Source organism: Canis lupus, chromosome X (assembly GCF_011100685.1).
Source record: "Canis lupus familiaris isolate Mischka breed German Shepherd chromosome X, alternate assembly UU_Cfam_GSD_1.0, whole genome shotgun sequence".
NCBI classification, from domain to species: domain Eukaryota; kingdom Metazoa; phylum Chordata; class Mammalia; order Carnivora; family Canidae; genus Canis; species Canis lupus.
Genome location: NC_049260.1, coordinates 49151369 through 49171372, shown reverse-complemented (window position 1 = coordinate 49171372; position 20004 = coordinate 49151369). Strand labels below are relative to the sequence as shown.

The window sequence follows — 20004 nt, the reverse complement described above, 5'->3', positions numbered from 1 at the left end:
TGAGAGGAGTGGAGAAGAAATAGTTGGCCTCATGATTCTAAAGTGGAACATGAGGGCTCCAGTTGCCAAGAGCCACATTAAAATTTTTTTCCTAGCAGGACAGTCAATAGAGAATCTGACCTAGACCTACCCTTCACATAACCACTATGCGGGGGAAGTATTGCCAGGCCTCTTAGGCCAAGGATATTGAAGTTTGGAGAGTGCCTTGCCCCAAGGCCACAATGTGCTTTTAGCAGATCCTGGATTGTAGCTCTGGAATGTGGATTTATGAGGCTCCTATTCTGGGCTTCTGAAGGTCTGAGCATGGGCATATAGGCAATCTAGGGATCCTGTGGGAAAGAGGTGAAACTTCAGGTCTACATTTCTATATAGCCCCAGGAAAAATGTCAGTGAGAAACCAGACTAATGGCCTGGGTCTTGCAGAGCCCAGTGAGGACTCAATGGGCCATTTTGCCAGGTTTTCAAAAATTCTGTCATTGGAGCTGACCTCCCTGCTACTTTTCTTGCCTCCCCCTACTCTACCCCCTTTGATAATTCCTCTTGTGGTCAGCACAACTGGGCATTTCCCACATCTACAGTTCCCTGCCCAGTGTTCTCCTGAGCCTAGGGTGGCCTGAAGGGAGTGAACCCCATGAGCGGCTGGGTGATGGCTGCCTATTGTTCAATGTAGGACTTTGTTGCCATGGGTCCCAGAGGAGGCTGGCCCAGCAAGCCAATCATATGGAATGCATTAAGGTTTTCCCTTCATTTATTTTCTTTCTGGTTCCACTCAAGCCTGAAATAACAGACATCTGTGAAAACAAACCCAGCCTAGATGCTTGCTTACCAGTATACTCTTTCTATCTTTGTTTCTCTCATCTTCTCTAGACCCAACTGGGATGCTTCCTGACTGATGATGTTATAACAGTGCTTGGAAGCCAGAAGGCTGCTTTTTCAGCTGAACATACCTGAGTTGTCTCCATCACCATGGAGACTGGAAAGGATGAAGCTTCTCAGGCCAAAGGAGCATCAGCCTCTATGGACACTCAGGACCAAGGGGCAGAGAAAGGAGCTAAGAACAAGGCAGCTGAGATAACAGAAGGGCCAGTGTCAGAACCACCCTCATCTGGCCCAGGTAGGCTAAGGAAAACTGCCATGAAACTTTTTGGTGGCAAGAAGGGCATCTGTACCCTGCCTAGTTTCTTTGGAGGGGGGCGAAGCAAAGGTTCTGGGAAAAGCATCTCCAGGAAGGGTCTTAGCAAGAGCAAGACTCATGATGGCCTGACTGAAGCAGCCCATGGCCCTAAAGACATTTTTAGTGAAGGAACCAGCTTTGCCTTACCTTTGCCTGAATCATCCTGCCAACTTCCCAGTTCCCAGAGTGCCCATGGGGTTTTGGAGACAGACTCCAGATGCAAGACATCTGTGGCTGGAGCCACAGAGAAAGCTGAGGCTGAGAAGGCTCTTTCTCTGTCCAAGCCAAAGAAAGGCCTGAAAGGTTTTTTTAGCAGTATCCGCCGTCACCGGAAAAGCAAGGTCTCTGGGGCTGAAAAAAGTGAGTTAAGGGCCAAGGGGCCTGAAGGGGCTAGAGCTAGGCCTCATGAATATGTGAGCTCAGTCATTCTGCACCATACTGAGGATATCCTCCAAGCCCCCAGAAAGGAAAATGCCAAACCTCAAGATGCTCCTGGGTCAAAACTTTCTTTAGTACCAGAGCCTTTTCCAGCTGTCATTGAGAAGACAGCCTGTAAAGATCCAGAAAAATCTGTGGAGGCCTGTGCTTCAGCACTTATGCAACCCAAGCCTACCTTAGAAGCTAGCGGCCCAGAAGAGCCCCATAGTCCAGAAACAGGGGAGAAAGTGGTGTCAGAAGAGGTAAATCCACCAAATGGCCCTGTTGGGGACCAGCTGAGCCTCTTGTTTGGGGATGTCACATCCCTGAAAAGTTTTGACTCACTGACAGGTTGTGGTGATATCATAGCAGAGCAAGACATGGACAGTATGACAGACAGCATGGCTTCTGGAGGCCAGAGGGCCAATCGAGATGGGACCAAGCGAAGTTCCTGCCTGGTGACCTACCAAGGAGGTGGAGAGGAGATGGCCTTGCCAGATGATGAGGAGGAGGAAGAGGAGGAAGATGAGGTGGAATTAGAGGAGGAAGAAGAGGATGTCAAGGAGGAAGAAGATTATGACTTAGAATATCTCTGGGCAAGTGCCCAGATGTATCCGAAGTCTAATCTGAATTTGAGCTACCATCCCATCACATCCCCAGGCCACCATGGCTACATGCTCCTTGACTCAGTTCGATCTTATCCTGGCTTAGCTCCTGGGGAACTTTTGACTCCTCAGAGTGACCAGCAAGAGTCTGCCCCCAATAGTGATGAGGGTTATTATGACTCCACAACACCTGGATTTGAGGATGATTCAGGTGAGGCCTTGGGGCTTATCCGCAGGGATTGCCTTCCCCGAGACAGTTACAGTGGAGATGCCCTGTATGAGTTCTATGAGCCAGATGATAGTCTTGAGACCTCCCCACCTGTGGATGACTGTCTTTATGACCTCCATGGTCACAGCTCTGAGATATTTGACCCCTTCTTGAACTTTGAGCTCTTTTCTTCCTCTAGGCCACCTGGGGCAATGGAGACAGAGGAAGAACGGCTAGTGACTATCCAGAAACAGTTGTTGTGTTGGGAGCTTCGGCGAGAGCAGCTTGAGGCCCGAGAGGCCCAGGAGGCATGTGCCCAAGAGATTCACACCAGGGAGGCCTATACCCAAGAAACTCATGCCAGAGAGACCCATGTCCGAGAAGCTCATGTCAGAGAGGCCCAAGCCCGAGAGGCCTATGCCAGGGAAGCCCAGGTCCGGGAGGCCCATGCTCAAGAGGCTCAAGTCCGAGAGGTTCAGGCCTGGCAGGAGAAGCCCATCATAGAATATCATATGAGGCCCTTAGGCCCATCATCAGTGATGGGCCTGGTAGCAGGGGCATCAGGGGCCTCTCAGACATCTCATCGGGCAACCACCTCAGCTTTCCCTGCCACTGCAAGCAGTGAGCCAGACTGGAGGGACTTCCGTCCTCTGGAGAAGCGTTTTGAGGGAATCTGCTCCAAGAAAGATCAAAGTACCTGTCTGATGCAGCTCTTCCAAAGTGATGCTATGTTTGAGCCAGACATGCAAGAAGCAAACTTTGGAGGATCTCCCAGGAGGGCCTACCCTACTTATTCACCCTCTGAGGAGCCAGAGGAAGAGGAGGCTGAAAAGGAAGGGAATGCCACAGTGAGCTTCTCACAGGCCCTTGTGGAGTTTACCAGCAGCGGGAACCTCTTCTCCAGCATGTCCTGCAGCTCTGATTCTGACTCATCCTTCGCTCAAAACCTTCCTGAACTGCCCCCTATGGTGACTTTTGACATCGCTGATGTGGAACGGGAGGGGGAAGGCAAGTGTGAAGAGCATCCTGAGTTCCACAATGAAGACCTTGCAGCCTCCTTGGAAGCTTTTGAGTTGGGCTACTACCAGAAACATACATTCAACAACTACCACAGCCGATTCTACCAAGGTCTTCCCTGGGGTGTGAGCAGTCTCCCTCGCTATTTGGGACTGCCTGGCATGCACCCTCGACCTCCACCTGCTGCTATGGCCCTCAACAGGAGGAGTCGCTCCCTGGACACTGCAGAGACCTTGGAGCTGGAGCTTTCCAATTCCCGCCCTGCCCAGGGATACATAGTGTCTGATGAGCTTCAGGCTCAGCAGGAAGATTCAAATGAAGAAGAAGAAGAGGAAGAATGGGGTCGAGACAGTCCTTTGTCCCTTTATACTGAACCACCAGGGGCCTACGACTGGTCTGCCTGGGCTCCCTGTCCTCTCCCAGTGGGGCCAGGTCCTGCCTGGATAAGTCCCAGCCAGTTGGATGGGTCTTCTAGCCAGTCTCCATATGAGCAGACAGCCTGTTGCATACCTCCTGTGGCCATGTCAATGTTGTTGTCAGTACCAGGGCCAGAGCCAAGGGTACCTGGGATATCCAGGCCTCAGCTATCTCGGCCTTCGTACCTACCCCTGCCTATGGTCTCTTGTTATAACCTGCAGCCACAGGCCTTTCAGAGTGTGAGGGCCAGGCCTCAAGATATGCTGCTGCCTATTGATGAGCCCAATTGCTTTTCCAGTTCTGGAGGCTTCAGCTCCAGTCCTCTGTCCCAGGCCAAGCCTGTGGGCATCACTCATGGCATCCCTCAGCTGCCCAGGGTCCAGCCTGAGCCCCAACAACCTCAACCCATTCACTGTAAGGTTTCCAGCCTTGACCTATCAAAGGAGATGGCTGAGCAAGGTGCCTCTCTCCCCCTTCCCACCAGCTACTCCACTGCTGTGAATGGAAAGCTAGCTGAGTAGTCATTATCTATTCTGGAGTGGGGGCATGGGGCCTGAGCATGTGAATGGGGAACAGGGGTTGGGCAGAGGGGTGGGTGGTGGGGGTTGCTATTTAACTTGAAAATCCTTTTGGCCAAGGAAAGCTCCAATGAGTTTTTGCCTTTGTTTTCCCACTTCCCTCTTCTGCCAATCTGTGGTCACATTCAGCTTGAGTACATCTGCCCTAGGAGGCTGCTCTTGCTCTGTGCTCCAGCTTTTCCTTTTGGGGTTTCTTGTTACCCACGTAGGGTTTTTTGGGATGCTATACTTTTGTGCCTATTCCAGTTGCCCAGTTAGTGATTATATATATAGCATGCATCCTTGACACAGGCTTAGTACCCCTGCCACCCCCCCCCCCCACACACACACACAGTGAATGATGAACCACTGATGAGCAGCCAGGTCTGCACTGCTTTCTACTTGAGGACAGGGGGCTTGTTTGCTGTTAACAATGTGAAATAATGGTACAGATCCTCCCCACCCCCACTTCCTTCAGTCTTGGCATAGCTTTCACCATTACATCAGATGATTATAATCTATTCACCCCAGCTAGCTGCCCTTAGAGAGGATCAAGTAGCATGTGTTTCACTGCCTATTGCTGTGGACTTTGTCATTGTAACCAGATGGGGGCCTTTTAATCTGGTCTGCCATAGCTTAGGTTAAAGACAAAAATGCTATCCACTTAATGGAATAATCAAATTCATTCAGTTACAAACATAAGACAAATTAGGGCTCTATTGTAGATACTACCATAAGTCTTGAGTTGTGGAGTGATGGGATTTTTTTTCCTTCTTTTCTTGGCTTGTGATGCCTGAGTTGCAGTCACTTGAATTTTTTTTTACTCCAAAGGAAATTTTAATAATTTCTTCACAAGGAAAATATTGTTTTAACTGAGATACAGGAAGAGAAGTGGCCTAAATTAGGCTTGGCTATAGGGTGTCAGGGTTCTTGCAGCTTGCAAGGGAAGGATAGGAAAAGGAGATCCATTTGTCCCTGCTGGCAGGAGAGAATTTTCAACATTGCAGAGCTCAAGGTAACCCAGCTTCTTAGAAGAGAAAAAGTTCCTCAACCTTTGCCCACCCCTTCATTTGGATGCTGTAAAGAGGCTCCAGAGACACCAGGCTAGCACTCTCAAGAAACAGGATACCAAAAGCATCTAGGCTGCTATTCTGGTCTCTCTAAAGAGCTTTCATTTCTAATTAGCCAAGTCCTTAGCATCCTCAAAGGACTGGCCTTCTTAAGAGGAAAGACTATGACCTGCCCTCACTCTACCAAGCTACAGGATTCTGATTTGCATTCACTCCATGCCCTTTATGGAGTGAATGGTGCACTCTTCTGCATCCACAGTTTTCATGTTAAACTAGCTGGGAAATACTGGTGAGGAAGAGTTGCTGTCAGGAAGACATTGCAACAGTTTAATCTAACCAGACTCAACCTCTCATTAATCAAGAAGAGAAAAATTATTTTTAATTTCTTTTTTGGAAATAGAATATGAGACATTTTTTGCCTGGATGTGTTGACCTAAATTATAATGCTTGCCTCCCTACCCCTGTCCCTTACCCCACTTATCTCTATGCCTGTTAAGAGAGGAGGGCAACTGGGCTCTTGTGAACAGAATGTTGGCCTCTGAGTCAAGGGAGCAAAATTTATGGCAAACTTCCCCTTGGCCAGGAAATGTATTTGTGCTGGTTTTTATCACCATTTCTCAGATTAGGGTTGGTAGTGCTTCTTCCCACAAAAAGCAAACCTCTGATAAAAGCTTTACCCACTGGAAGTACCAAATGAGTTTATACTTAACACCACTGCTCAAGGGGCCTAGTCCAACTCTCCAGGCTGTTTGCATTGTGAAGAAATACATAAATCATGGATTTGGAGAAAGAGCACAAGGAAGGCCCTCACCCCAAGCACAGCATTAGGAGAGAAGTGCCCAAATTCCAACTGTCTGGCCTCTTATCAAAGCTGCCCTGGGAGGGTGGGGCTGAAATAGGCCTGGCTGTTTGGCAGGAAGTAAACACCAAATGCCTTTACAACAGGGGAAATCCCACTACTTGCCTCCTTTCTCTCTGCTTGGCCTTCAGGGCAGTTCAACTCCTATCTGTATGTGGACTGTGCCAGCCACAGCAGGTAGTAGAGCCATCACCAGCCTCCAGAGCCTGCTGGGCCTCCAGCCTATCTAAGAAGAGAAAAAGTAGGTGGTCAGCCTTTGGCCAAGGGCAGAGGGCTTCTCTCATTGAAAAGAGAGAAATAAGAGAGGTGCTGCCCCTGAGGGGAACAGCCATTGTACTGATACACTCTGTTGGGCTTCCGAAGGAGTAGGGCCTAGAACTGAGCAACATGTCATGGTTTGTACATTGCTGCCTGCAAGCCATTTCAATGTCCTTGCCAGCCCAGGGACAGGATTCTCACCACCAGAAGTGGTATAATCAGGGTACATGGCTGCAGAAGCAGGCTCCTTTGAGTCTTACTCTATATCCAAATAGTTCACGTTCAAATCCCAGCTGCAGCCTAGAAGAGGAAGGAAGATCTAGCTGGGAACGTGTGATGGCAGCACAGATTGACAATGGGAGAACCAACCAGGCCTCTCCCCAAAGATAGCCAGTGCTTGCTTGGCTGACACCAGGTATGCCCTGGACTACTAAAGGTATTGATGTCAAGCCCACATATCTTAGGCTGTGTCCAGATGAACAACATGTCTGCATTGTAAAGTCCTGGGATCATGCTTGTGGTTGTGATTTAAGGAAAGATGACTTGAGAGGAGGTGTTTGCCATCATCTTGCTACCCATCAGGCTAATCTAGTGTCAGACAGCTCTGACCTGAGAATTCTCAGATGAGGCCAATCCTTGGGGAACCAGTGACTGGATAGAGAAGTCCAAATAGCAGGCTTCTTTCAGGGCTACCAGTTTCTTAGTGTTTTAACACCTTCAAGAAAGCCCTGCCATGGGGCACCCATCTTGAGCACCTGTCCATGAGCCTCCTGGGCCAAAAGCTTTGGTCAACACTAGTCTCTCTCCTTCCTTAGTGCTGTATCAAGCAGGGAAGTAGCTTCCTACACCCAGAGTGTGTTCCTCTCATCCTGTTGTCAGCAACTTTCCCACCCTTGTCAGTACTACCACCCCACTCACACTTAGCTCCTGGGCCCAATTGCTAGAGGGAGGCATGGGGGATTTAGCAGGGAGACTTCAAGTTTACCCATGTGTATGTTGCATATAAGTTGTTTTATATATATATATATATATATACATATATATATATATACACACACATACATATATATATATATATCTCAAAAGTCAATTATCTATTTTTGTATTGTTTGCATTTTATATTCATGGAAAACAATGTATCAATTGTTCTTTTCTGATATATTTTATTTTTAAGTGGTGCTGTTTACAGTTTTAAACAAAACAAAGATGACACAGAAATTGCTGCTGCTTGTGCAGAGGGCTGGTATCTCAACTGCCTAGGGCCCTCTTTCCCGTCTCCTCACCTCAATGTGTCCATCCCCTCCCTCCATGATAGGGATAACAAAAGATTCCCAGGTACTATGACAAATGCCAGGTGACTCAGGCATGGAGAACCTGGTAGATAGATGTTGTTTTATGGCTTTATTTTTTCTATCGAGCCCTACGCCTTCCCTACATGTAGACTTTCTGGAAGAACCCATCTCTCTGTCTCTGTCTCTCTCTCTGTCTCTCTTTCTGTTATTTTTATGTTTTATGCTTTCATTTTGAAATAAGTCCCTATGTTGTGCTGTCATACTGAATTTCTCCAAAGGAGCATTTTGGGGACATTCTCCACCCAGTGGGGAGTACATGGAGTTTCTATCATGCCCTTTCTCCCTAAGAAGCCGAGGAGACCGATGGTGATGCTTCAACCACCTCATTGGGGAAACCCTTGTGTGAAGCTTTCCAAATAGCTCAGTTGATTGTGACATTTGCCCAGAAGAGATGTTGGAGAACTCCTTGACCCCTCTTGCTGCTTTGGGGGTATCTATCTCCCTACCACCATTCCTCCTCCCCTGTCCTGCTCCAGTTCACTGGGGGAACAGTGATTATGAGGGTAATGGATTGCTGGTCTGATTCCCACTTTTCTATCCTACAGTCACTCCAAAGAAGAAAATCCACATGGCATGTGTATGTGTGAGGGTTGGCCTACTGAGGGAGGGAGTTTTAAAAATATTTTATTTATTCATGAAAGATACACAGAGAGGCAGAGACACAGGCAGAGAGAGGAGAAGCAGGCTCCATGCGGGAAGCCCAATGTGGGACTCGAACCCGGGACCCTGGGGTCCCGGGATCATTCCCTGAGCCGCTCAACCACTGAACTACCCAGGCATCCCAAGAGGCAGGGATTTACTATTCCTGTTACTATTGGTGCTTATTTTCCCTGCTGTAGATGGGAGCGGAGTGGAGAAGAAACCAGGAATGTATATTTAAGTCACATTAAATAAAATGGCTGGAGGACAGAGGGAAGAAATTGGTAACTGCAGTACATACCCACCCCAAGTGTAAGAGTTTTTCTCTCCCAGTGTAAAATGGGGAGCATGATCCCTGGATGTGCCCTAGTTTCCCTTTCCTTATCCCTGAGATATCACGTAATTGTCTGGATTGTGACTTCTCCAATCCTAGCTCTCATTGACACCTGGATATCTTGATGCACTGCCTATTTGTAACAACATATATTTCTTTTGCTGAATGCTAATAAACTGGGTTCAAGAAGGACCCTTCCCCATCACAAAAGTGCATTTTTGTGGTTTGTTCCACAGCAGCATACCTGTGACCCATGGTTGTTGAGTTTGCCCTTGAAGGGAGATGGAAAAAGCAAAAAGGCTGTGAGGGGGTGGGGTCATCCATTGGGGAAACAGAAGCCAGACCTGAAACTAAAAGTATGGGAAACCAGTTTTTTATCCAAGTCATGCCCTCCATATGTCTGATGATGTGTTGGTAATCTCTCCATCACACTTTTCACATTTTGAGAACTGCCAGAGGCTGGTTAGCACTTCTAAAATTAGCCTCAGTTAATGCAAGTGTGCTGGCATCTCCACCAGCCAGGAGGCAGAGGTGTCAACTTCCTACTGATGACTCCATGAAAAGGATAAGACCAATGGTGGGACTCCCCAGCCAAGCTTCAGAAATGGCATTCCTCACCTAGGTTTATGGGCAAAGATGCTGCCTGGGCAGCTGCCTGCTCTACTGATTCAACTATGGGGTTGAGTGGGAAAAATGTGTTTTACCCTTGGCTCCTGATAAGCAAGGGATTCTGACACCTGCTAGTGGGCTCCTTTGAGTTAATCCCAATTGCCATGCCCAAGCCAGAAGACCTAAAATAGTCTCTGCTTGAAACTGCTATAGACTGTAGTCTGTCGCCACAGACACATAGGAAAGCTCCCTGGGGTCCCTTCCCAGACTAGAAAAGAAGTTTGTGGCCCCCAGTACCTCATGAATCAAGCAAACCCAAAATAAAAGCAATTTAATGAGAGAGAAAAGAGAGAAGCTCCTGGGAGGGGAGTTAATAATCCATAGATGTTGAATTGCCTGCCATGGAAGGAATGGGGTCATGGTTGCTCAGAGAGCTTTTGTAGCAAGACCTTTTAGGAAGGTCTTATTACATCCATTGGAAATTCAAGTAGTTTTGTAGTATGGGAAGCCTAAATTTCTGCCTTAATCTTCATCCCTCATTAATCAGTTGGGTTTGGGAAAATCCCTTCTGAGTTTTAGTTTCCCCATCAATAATATGTGGGTGGCATGGGCATAGATTTTACTAGGCTAGTTTCCATATGCCAGTCAGAGGACTGGGCTACCACTGAATAACCTATAGAACTTTCTCAACTGCCTAAATCCAGCACTCCTCACCCCTTTCTGACTCAGTTGGCCTGGGATGGAGTTATTTTCTGTGGTGTGGATCCCACATAACAGGTGCATTGGACCTGCTGGACAAGATGAGTGGTAAGAGCTTTTTGTGTTCTGCTGTGACTGATGGCTGTGACCCTCTGGGGAGCCCTTTGCAATACTGGAAGGGGATGTCAGTGGAGAGATGTTGGTGGAGGGTTCTTTGGATCACCAAGAAACCAAACCCACCTTGGTCAGCTCCAGTGTTGTTCTCTAGTCTGCTTAAGGACTGGGGTTGTGCCTGGTGAACAGGCCTTTGTTCCTAGTATCTGTTTAGAACAGATATAAATCCGACAGAAAAAATATCTTAGTACAAGCCTTTGGATGACACTGTGGGTAAGCTACTAGCTCCCCACTGCCCCCACCCCCAGTGGGTTCTAGGCCGTACTGACCATGTTCTTTCTCTGGATAATTCCTACACTTTAGCTGGGATGCTTAGCTTCTGGGATCCAGACCTGGCCAATAAAAGCAAGGGACCAGAGGGTAGCACTTTCTAATCTGCAACCTCCTTTCATCTCCATTATCTTTTAAAAGGTCCCTGATGCATGTGGGTAGGCAGAAGATCTCATCCCCACTTTATAGAGGTGGGAAAGGAGCCATGGGAAAGTGAAATGATTTGCTCATGGTAATAGAGTACATCGACTGTAAGTCAAGATGAGAAACAGAATGGGCAGGTAGGGGTGGAAGATATGATGGAAAAGATCACTGCTAATAATTCATCCATCACCAAATGAATTATATCATTGATATGTGCAGGCACTAGACACTTTAATCATGTCATCTTGTGCAATCTTTAACTCTATGAGGTTAATGTTGTTATGTACATTTTAGGATGTCTCATTTTAAGAAGAGAAAACTGAGCCTCAGAAAGGTTAAGACTCTTACCAAAGTTCACACAGACAGATAAGTGGACTCCAAATCTCCATTTTTCTATCATACTTGTAGTGAAGCTTCAGGTTAGTTGCACATTAGGGATGTTAAGGATGAATAAATCCCAGAAATGACTTCAGCAGCAAGCCCGAAGTAATAGCATCCTAAAACTAAAGAGGACCTCTGGCTGCTTCCTTATTCCACTGAGCCCAGAACAGTCTCCCAGCTCCAAGCCTAGATCAGAGGCCCTTGTAAGCCCAAGAAAGGACTCCCTTCCCCCTACTCCCACCCCTAGCCTTGGATCTCTGGGAATTGTTCCCAGCCAGGTAGACCCCCTTAAACCTGTTAATAAGTGGTCTGGGAAACATGATGACAATTGGAGCACCACCTTATGAAGAGGTACTTAATTATAAATCACTTAATAGGCACAATGGGAAACAGTCTCTTTCTCTGGGAGAATAGCTGCTATCTGGTGGGCTCTTGAAGGCTGCTCTCCTCCTCTCCTTCAGTTTCTTTCCTGCTTTTCCACTTTCTCTCTTTGGATGCCTGAGCACATTTTCCATGTTGTTCTCTCAGTACATGGAGCATCTGATGAGGTTTCTCAAAGGCTCCTGTGCAGCACCCATTGCTAACAGGAAGTGGATGATCTGCCTGGCCAGAAATCCCAAGATTAAAAGTACTGTTATGTTCTCCAAGGAAACAAAAATGGAATAAGCATCTATCTGTCCACAAACTAAGATGTGGGTAGGTAATAAATAGTACTTTGTTTTGTTTTGTAACTAAATTCTGACTTCAAACTCCCTATCCTAACAGAGAAGCAGAAAATTCTGTCAGTCATGACTGAGGACTCCTTCAAGGGTAAAACTGGAATTCAGGGTACATTTGTGGTACCCATTAATTAGGGTGAGGGCAACTAATCTTTAACCTATTCCAATCACTACTGACACCCTCATTTTCCATGCCAGCAGTAGGAGAAGGAAAGCTGAGAGCCTTAGGAATATAAACTCTGCTTCCCTCCTTAGAGCCATCCCCTCCCCATCCTTGAGGAATTGCACTCAATCAGTGTTTGAGTTCCTGCTGCCTCAGACATACTCTTCCATTCTCGGTAGGGCTGGGAGGGGTAGGGATCTCTCCTATTTTTTTCCCTTTGGGCTTTACAATGCCTCTTCCTTTTCCTTTATGATAGTATATAATCAATGAGATTTTCAGGCTTTTATAAAAGAATATTTGGTCACCTAAGCTTGCTTCTGCTTTCTACACTGTGAAATCCCTGTTGCAAGAGGTCTGTTAGGGGATTCCAAAGAGCAGGAAGATAGGAAGTGAGGACATAGAGGGACAACACACACACACACACACACACACACACACACACAAAAATGTGAATATTTCTGGAAATCACCCTGCCACAAAAATACTGCTTTATTGAAAAAAAATTCACTGTCCTAGAATTGAGGACACCATGATATTAGTCCCTGCTCTGTCTGCAACTGATGGAAATTTGGGTGATTTCTCAGAACCTCAGTTTATTCATCTGTAAATGAGAGGGCTGGAGAACATAGAATCTCAAGCTTCAGTCCTTTTTTTACCCTTCCCCTTTTGATGCTTAAATTCTTCCTATGCCATCTGTCCTTTTCCTGCTCGCCTCCGCTGGCATAGATTCCTGGGGCAGTTTTAATGCCCAGGATGTGCCTTCTTTCTTTAACTAATTTTTCCTTATTTGAGTATAGTTGACACACAATGTTATATTCATTTCAGTGTACAAATAGCAATTCAAAATCTTTATATGTTATACTATGTTCACTACAAGTGTAACTACCATTTGTTGCCATACAACACTATCACAATTTCATTGACTATATTCGTTATGCTGTAACTTTTATTCCTGTCTCATTTATTCCATAACTGGAAGCTTTATCTCCAATTCATCTTCACCCATTTTGCCCATTCTCCTATGTCTATTCTCCTACTCCCTTACCCTCTTGCAACCATCAGTTTGTTCTGTATATCTAGAAGTATGACTCTGTTTTTTAGCTAATTTGTTTTGTTTTGATTCCACATATAAGTAAAATCATATGGTACTTGTCTTACTCAGTCTGATTTATTTTACTTACCCTCTAGGTCCATCCACATTGTCACAAATGGTGTGAACTTATCCCTTTTATGGCTATATAATATTCATACACACACACACACACACACACACACACACACACACTACATCTTTATCCATCAGTGAACACATAAGTTGTTTCCTTATCTTGGCTATTGTAAATAATACTGCAATAAACATGGAAGTACAGATAACTTTTCAAATTACTGTTTTCATTCTCTCTCAGTAAATATCTAATAGTGCAATTACTGGATCATACGATATTTCTATTTTTAATTTGTTGAGGAAACTCCATACTGTTTCCACAGTGGCTATACCAATTTATATTCCCACCAACAGTGCACAACAGTTCCCTATGCTCCATATCCTTGCCAACACTTGTTATTTTTTGTGTCATTAATTTTTAGCCATTCTGACAGGTATGAGATGATATCTCATTGTGGTTTTGATTTGCATTTCCCTGATGATGAGTGGTGTTGAGCATCTTTTCATGTGTCTGTTAGCTATATGTATATCTTCTTTGGATAAATGTCTATTAATGTCCTAAGCCCATTTTTTAATTGAATTGTTTTTTTTGTGTTGAGTTGTGAAAATTCTTTATATTTGGGGGGTATTAACACATTATTTCATATATCATTTGTAAATATCCTTTTCCATTCAGTAAATTTACTTTTGCTTTGTTGATGGTTTCCTTCTCTGTGCAAAACTTATTTTTTTCTTTTTTTGACAAAGTCCCAATACTTCAGTTTTGCTTTTGTTTCCTTTGCCTAAAGAGATATATCTAGAAAAAGATTGCTATGGCCAAGTTAGAGAAATTACTGCCTATGTTCTCTTCTAGGATTTTTGTGGTTTCAGGTCTCACAATTAGGTCTTTAATCCATTTTGAGTTTGTTTTTGTCTACAGTATTAGAAAGTGTTCCAGTTTCATTCTTATGTAAAGAACCACTAAGATGTTATATTTTTATTTATTTTTTAAATGTTTTTATTGGAGTACAATTTGCCAACATATGGCATAACACCCAGTGCTCATCCCACCAAGTGCCCCCCCTCATTGCCCATCGCCCAGTCACCCAAACCCCCTGCCCACCTCTGCTTCCACCACCGCCTGTTCATTTCCCAGAGTTAGGTGTCTCTCATGTTTTGTCACCCTCGCTGATATTTTCACTCATCCTCTCTTCTTTCCCTTTATTCCTTTTCACTATTTTTTATATTCCCCAAATGAATGAGACCATATAATGTTTGTCCGTCTCAGATTGACTTATTTCACTCAGCATCATACGCTCCAGTTCCATCCACATAGAAGCAAATGGTGGGTATTTGTCGTTTCTAATGGCTGAGTAATATTCCATTGTATACATAAACCACATCTTCTATATCCATTCATCTTTTGATGGACACCGAGGCTCCTTCCACAGTTTGGCTATTGTGGACATGGCTGCTAGAAACATCGGGGTGCAGGTGTCCCAGCATTTCATTGCATCTGTATCTTTGGGGTAAATCCCCAGCATGCAATTGCTGGGTCATAGGGCAGATCAATTTTTAACTCCTTGAGGAACCCCCACAAGGAAAATGGGAGAATTTTCCCCATTCTCACTGGTGTGAGGTGGTATCTCATTGTGGTTTTGTTTTTAATAATACATTTATTTTTTTATTGGTGTTCAATTTGCCAACATATGGAATAACACCCAGGAAACCAAAAATGTTAGAGAGGATGCGGAGAAAAGGGAACGATGGAATATTACTCAGCCATTAGAAATGACGAATACCCACTATTTACTTCGACGTGGAGGGACCTGGAGGGTATTATGCTGAGTGAAATAAATCAGTCTGAAAAGGACAAACATTATATGGTCTCATTTTCTTGGGGAATATAAAAATTTGTGAAAAGGAATAAAGGGAAAGGAGAGAAAATGAGTGAAAATATCAGTGAGGCAGAGAAAGACATAGACACGGCCAACAAGCACATGAGAAAATGCTCTGCATCACTTGCCATCAGGGAAATACAAATCAAAACCACAATGAGATATCACCTCACACCAGTGAGAATGGGGAAAATTAACAAGGCAGGAAACCACAAATGTTGGAGAGGATGTGGAGAAAGGGGAACCCTATAAAAATACCATGGACTTTCTTCAGAGAGTTGGAACAAATCATCGTAAGAGTTGTGTGGAATCAGAAAAGACCCTGAATAGCCAGGGGCATATTAAAAAAGAAAACCATAGCTGGGAGCATCACAATGCCAGATTTCAGGTTGTACTACAAAGCTGTGGTCATCAAGACAGTGTGGTACTGGCACAAAAAACAGACACATAGATCAGTGGAACAGAATAGAGAACCCAGAAGTGGACCCTGAACTTTATGGCCAACTAATATTCGATAAAGGAGGAAAGACTATCCATTGGAAGAAAGACAGTCTCTTCAATAAATGGTGCTGGGAAAATTGGACATCCACATGCAGAAGAATGAAACTAGACCACTCTCTTTCACCATACACAAAGATAAATTCAAAATGGATGAAAGATCTAAATGTGAGACAAGATTCCATCAAAATCCTAGAGGAGAACACAAGCAACACCCTTTTTGAACTTGGCCACAGTAACTTCTTGCAAGATACATCCACGAAGGCAAAAGAAAAAAAAGCAAGAATGAACTATTGGGACTTCATCAAGATAAGAAGCTTTTGCACAGCAAAGGATACAGTCAACAAAACTAAAAGACAACCTATACAATGGGAGAAGATATTTGCAAATGATGTATCAGATAAAGGGCTAGTTTCCAAGATCTATAAAGAACTTCTTTTTTTTTAATTTATTTATGATAGTCTCACAGAGAGAGAGAGAGGCAGAGACACAGGCAGAGGGAGAAGCAGGCTCCATGCACCGGGAGCCCGACGTGGGATTCGATCCAGGGTGTCCAGGACCGCGCCCTGGGCCAAAGGCAGGCGCTAAACCACTGCGCCACCCAGGGATCCCTTATTTTATTTAAAAAAAAAAAAAAAAAAGAAATGACAAATACCCGCCATTTGCTTTGACGGGATGGAACTGGAGGGTATGATGCTGAGTGAAATAAGTCAATCGGAGAAGGACAAACATTATATGGTCTCATTCATTTGGGGAATATAAATAATAGTGAAAGGGAATAGAGGGGAAGGGAGAAGAAATGGGTGGGAAATATCAGAAAGGGAGGCAGAACATTAGAGACTCCTAACTCTTGGAAACGATGTAGGGGTGGTTGGAAGGGGAGGAGGGCGGGGGTTGGGGGTGACTGGGTGGCGGGCACTGAGGGGAGCGCTTGACGGGATGAGCACTGGGTGTTATTCTGTATGTTGGCAAACTGAACACCAATAAAAACTAATTTATTATTATTAAAAAAAAGAAAATATCAGTGAGGGTGACAAAAGATAAGAGACACCCAACTCTGGGAAATGAACAAGGGGTAGGGGAAGGGGAGGTAAGCGGGGGGGTGGGGGGGTTTGAGGTGACTGCGATGGGAAATGAGAGGGGCACTTGGTGGGATGAGCACTGGGTGTTATGCTATTTTTGCAATTGAACTCCAATAAAAAAAAATTAAAAAGGCGTTTGCTGGTTTTTATTTGATTAATGAAGACTGTGTTTGTCTTTTTAAAAACTTTTCAAACTTTCCACAGATTATAACTTGTGTGTGATAACTGAATTTTTTTTCCACTAATGTGTTGACAGAAGTTTTATTGAATCTCAGGAGCTCAAACAAAGAAAAAATGAGAAGCATGAAAAAACACAAACCTCTCAGACAGAGTCTTTGTAGATTCTCCCTGTGCTGTGTCACTCCTATAACTGAGTTAGGTTTGCTCTGAACCTAAGGATCAGCCTGCTTAATGTCTCATCTCGTGTTTTTTGAGTCTGCATCTTTCCAAGACACGTACATAGCTTCTAAATTTCCCCACATATATGACTGCTTTTGGATGTCATAATTTCCCAAAAAGTCTCCCCTCAAGATCTCTGTGCCTTATATAGTCTTTTGTATGTTCCCAGCCATCATATCTTGCTCCATGTCTGAAGTCTATAATCTGCTTTGCAGCTCTTATGTGCAAAGTCTGATGCTTTGTCTGAATTATGTAAAATCAAGATAAGCATCTTGCATTGATCCTTTGGGTTTCCCCCAGGTATGTCAGAATAAACGTATGCAATAGTTTGCAAATAGTCTTCTCTGCTCCCCCTGATTTGTGAACAGGAACTAGGAACCAGACTTCCACTCCTTTAATACCAAAACCACTGCTACATTGGAGAGGGAATAGGAGTGAGTAAAAAGGCCATAAAACTTTCATGCCATTTTGAAGGTATTTGTTTTTTGATTCAGAATTCACTTGTTTGCTAATCCCTTGATTATTTTCCTAAACTCTGAAAAAGTTTATTCAGACAATTTCTGGTGAATTTTTCAATGTTTCTATGAAGAAAAAAAGAGTTTGGAATCATTTTGCTAATGTGCAGGATTTTTCATAAAGTTGCCCTACCTGTAAAACTTCTTATCCTGGTTAATGATAACACTATCCAATCACCCATGACAGAAATCTTGACGTATACCTAAGACTCCTTTCATTTTCCCTCATATTCTACATGTAATTCATCACCAAAGTCTAGATAGTTTACCTGTTAAATATCTGTGAAATTCTGGTTCTGGTTAAGATGGTTTAAATATATTCCACCCTGTCTTTTCCACCAATTTTTGTCTTTTCCACTGAAAACCCTATAGAGACTGAGTGAAGCAGCTATCTGAGGATAATAAGTAAATGGCAGTAGGCATCTTGGGAAAGGAGACCAGAAGACTGATCCAGCAATGATTCCTCTGTTGTTGTTTTTCTAAAACACAGGCTTCTTTCTAGGCAACCAGGAAGCAGAGCTCTTAGGATCTAGAATGTATTGTAGAAATCACAGAAAAGTGGGTGCTTAAGAAATTTATCCCATAAATTATATGGGCTTACCCAAGAGCTATATTTGTATAGATCTGATCCTAAATGGTAAACACAATAAAGACTTTGAGAACTGAACTACAAGTTTGATGTCCACCTAAATCCCAAACTGGCCACTGGGTGGCACAGACATGGGACAGATCTGAATAATATTGCAAACACTTAAAACTACATTGACATTAGAATCACAGCCCACAATGGCAGGTCAGAATTTTTGGCCTAACTTAATCAGGTGGATTAAAGTTAAAAGCAATGGCCAACAGACACATGAAAAGGTGCTGAACATTGAATAAAGTCCATTCACTTTTCAATGAATGTGAAAAGGCCTTTTCATAAGAAAGGCCTCTTCAGTTCTGCCTTTTTGACCTTATTTTTTACCATTCCCTTTCCATAGACACTTTCCCAGTGAAAGCAACCTTTTTGCGATGTCCCTAGAAATACAATGTTCTTTTGAACTATCACCCATTGTTTTCTCTTCCTTGAAACTCTTTAGATTCTCCAACTACATAGCTCTTTCTTAATTGTTAAAGCCTAGCTCATATGCCACATATGTGAAGTGTTCCTTGAGGTCCATAGCAGCTAGCTCCTTTTCTTCTGCACTGCATTTCAGGTGTTTCATTAATTACCCTGCATTACAATAACCAGTTTAGATTTCTTTTTCTCTTATTAGATTGACAGCTCTTAGAAGAATCCTCTTTAGCCCAATGCTCAAAGAAGTATTTTATTGACTGAATCTCCATAAAGGATATCTGTTATCTTGAAATCATAAGGGGGGTGGTGAAATTGGGAGGACCTCTACTAGCCTTGGATACATCCCTTTATTTCTTTGAAGGCCTGGCATATGGAACATTTCCAGAGACCATAACTAGGGCAAATCATAGAAAGAAATATTTCAACCCCATATAATGAGGACTTGTTTACTGAGGCAAGCTAATAAAAAACCAGCAGTCAGGTTGGTGTAAATATAACCCTGTAAGTATCCACTAGAGGCTGAATGATCACTTGTCAGAGATACTGTTGAGGGAACTGTGGACCTTTCATTGTAGAATGAGAGATTTTGTCCTCAGCTTTCAGGATTTGCCAATAGTTGTGGGGTGATATAGAGGAAGGGCATTTTGGGGTAGTGTTAGCAGTTGCATAAGATAATCTCTGAAATCCCTTCTGACTCTAAATGTCTCTAGGTCCCAATCTCTTTACCTGTGTCCTGGAGAGAAAAATTCCCATCTCCTCCTAATTCATGAGTGTTATGAGAACAAAAAATATGGGTATAAAAGTGCTTAGAATTAATTGAATATATTTGTCTACTAGTTTGTCATTAATTTGGTGATTATTTGTCAATTAATCACCTTTAATAAATATTAAATCTTTTTTGCATGTGGTACTTGACCAGTTATACTGTAAGTTTTTTTATAGGCAGAAACAGCAATTTTGAAAATTTTGTTTGAATCTTGCTTTTGCTCATTAATTCAAAATATTTGTTGGGCACCCACCATATTATAGGTATTGCTTATACAGAAGTCTTTGCGATCCTGGAGTTTTCAAATTATGCCTATATCAGGACCCATGGTGCTTATAATGGTGTGTGGACACACTATGAACTCCTGGAGTTAGGGTTATTGCATTGATATCTGGCTGCAGCACCACATGCATTGCCTAGAACATGGTGCATGTTTATTAAACTAAACCTTTTGAGTAATGGGATCTTCAAAAGCCAAGATATGTCATACTGTACAAATTAAAGCTAATTTGGAATGAAGCTAATCTGCATTGTGGAATTTGGGAGAACTAAATGCTATTTGATGTTTCTACATGT

The 20004-nt window shown here is 43.7% G+C and overlaps 1 protein-coding gene across 2 annotated transcripts in view; it reads left to right on the top strand.

Annotated features, from left to right (window-relative positions):
- AMER1 (APC membrane recruitment protein 1) overlaps positions 1-20004 on the top strand; it is a 63007-nt gene that overhangs the window by 10607 nt on the left and 32396 nt on the right. The window contains exon 2 of one of the 2 annotated variants that reach the window (XM_038587558.1): positions 868-12586. The exons of the other annotated variant lie outside the window; for it this stretch is intronic. Coding sequence (XP_038443486.1) covers positions 967-4359 — 3393 coding nt within the window. The 5' untranslated portion in view covers positions 868-966 and the 3' untranslated portion in view covers positions 4360-12586. Of the gene's footprint in view, positions 1-867; positions 12587-20004 lie in introns of those variants that run through there. 2 annotated transcript variants of the gene reach the window in all.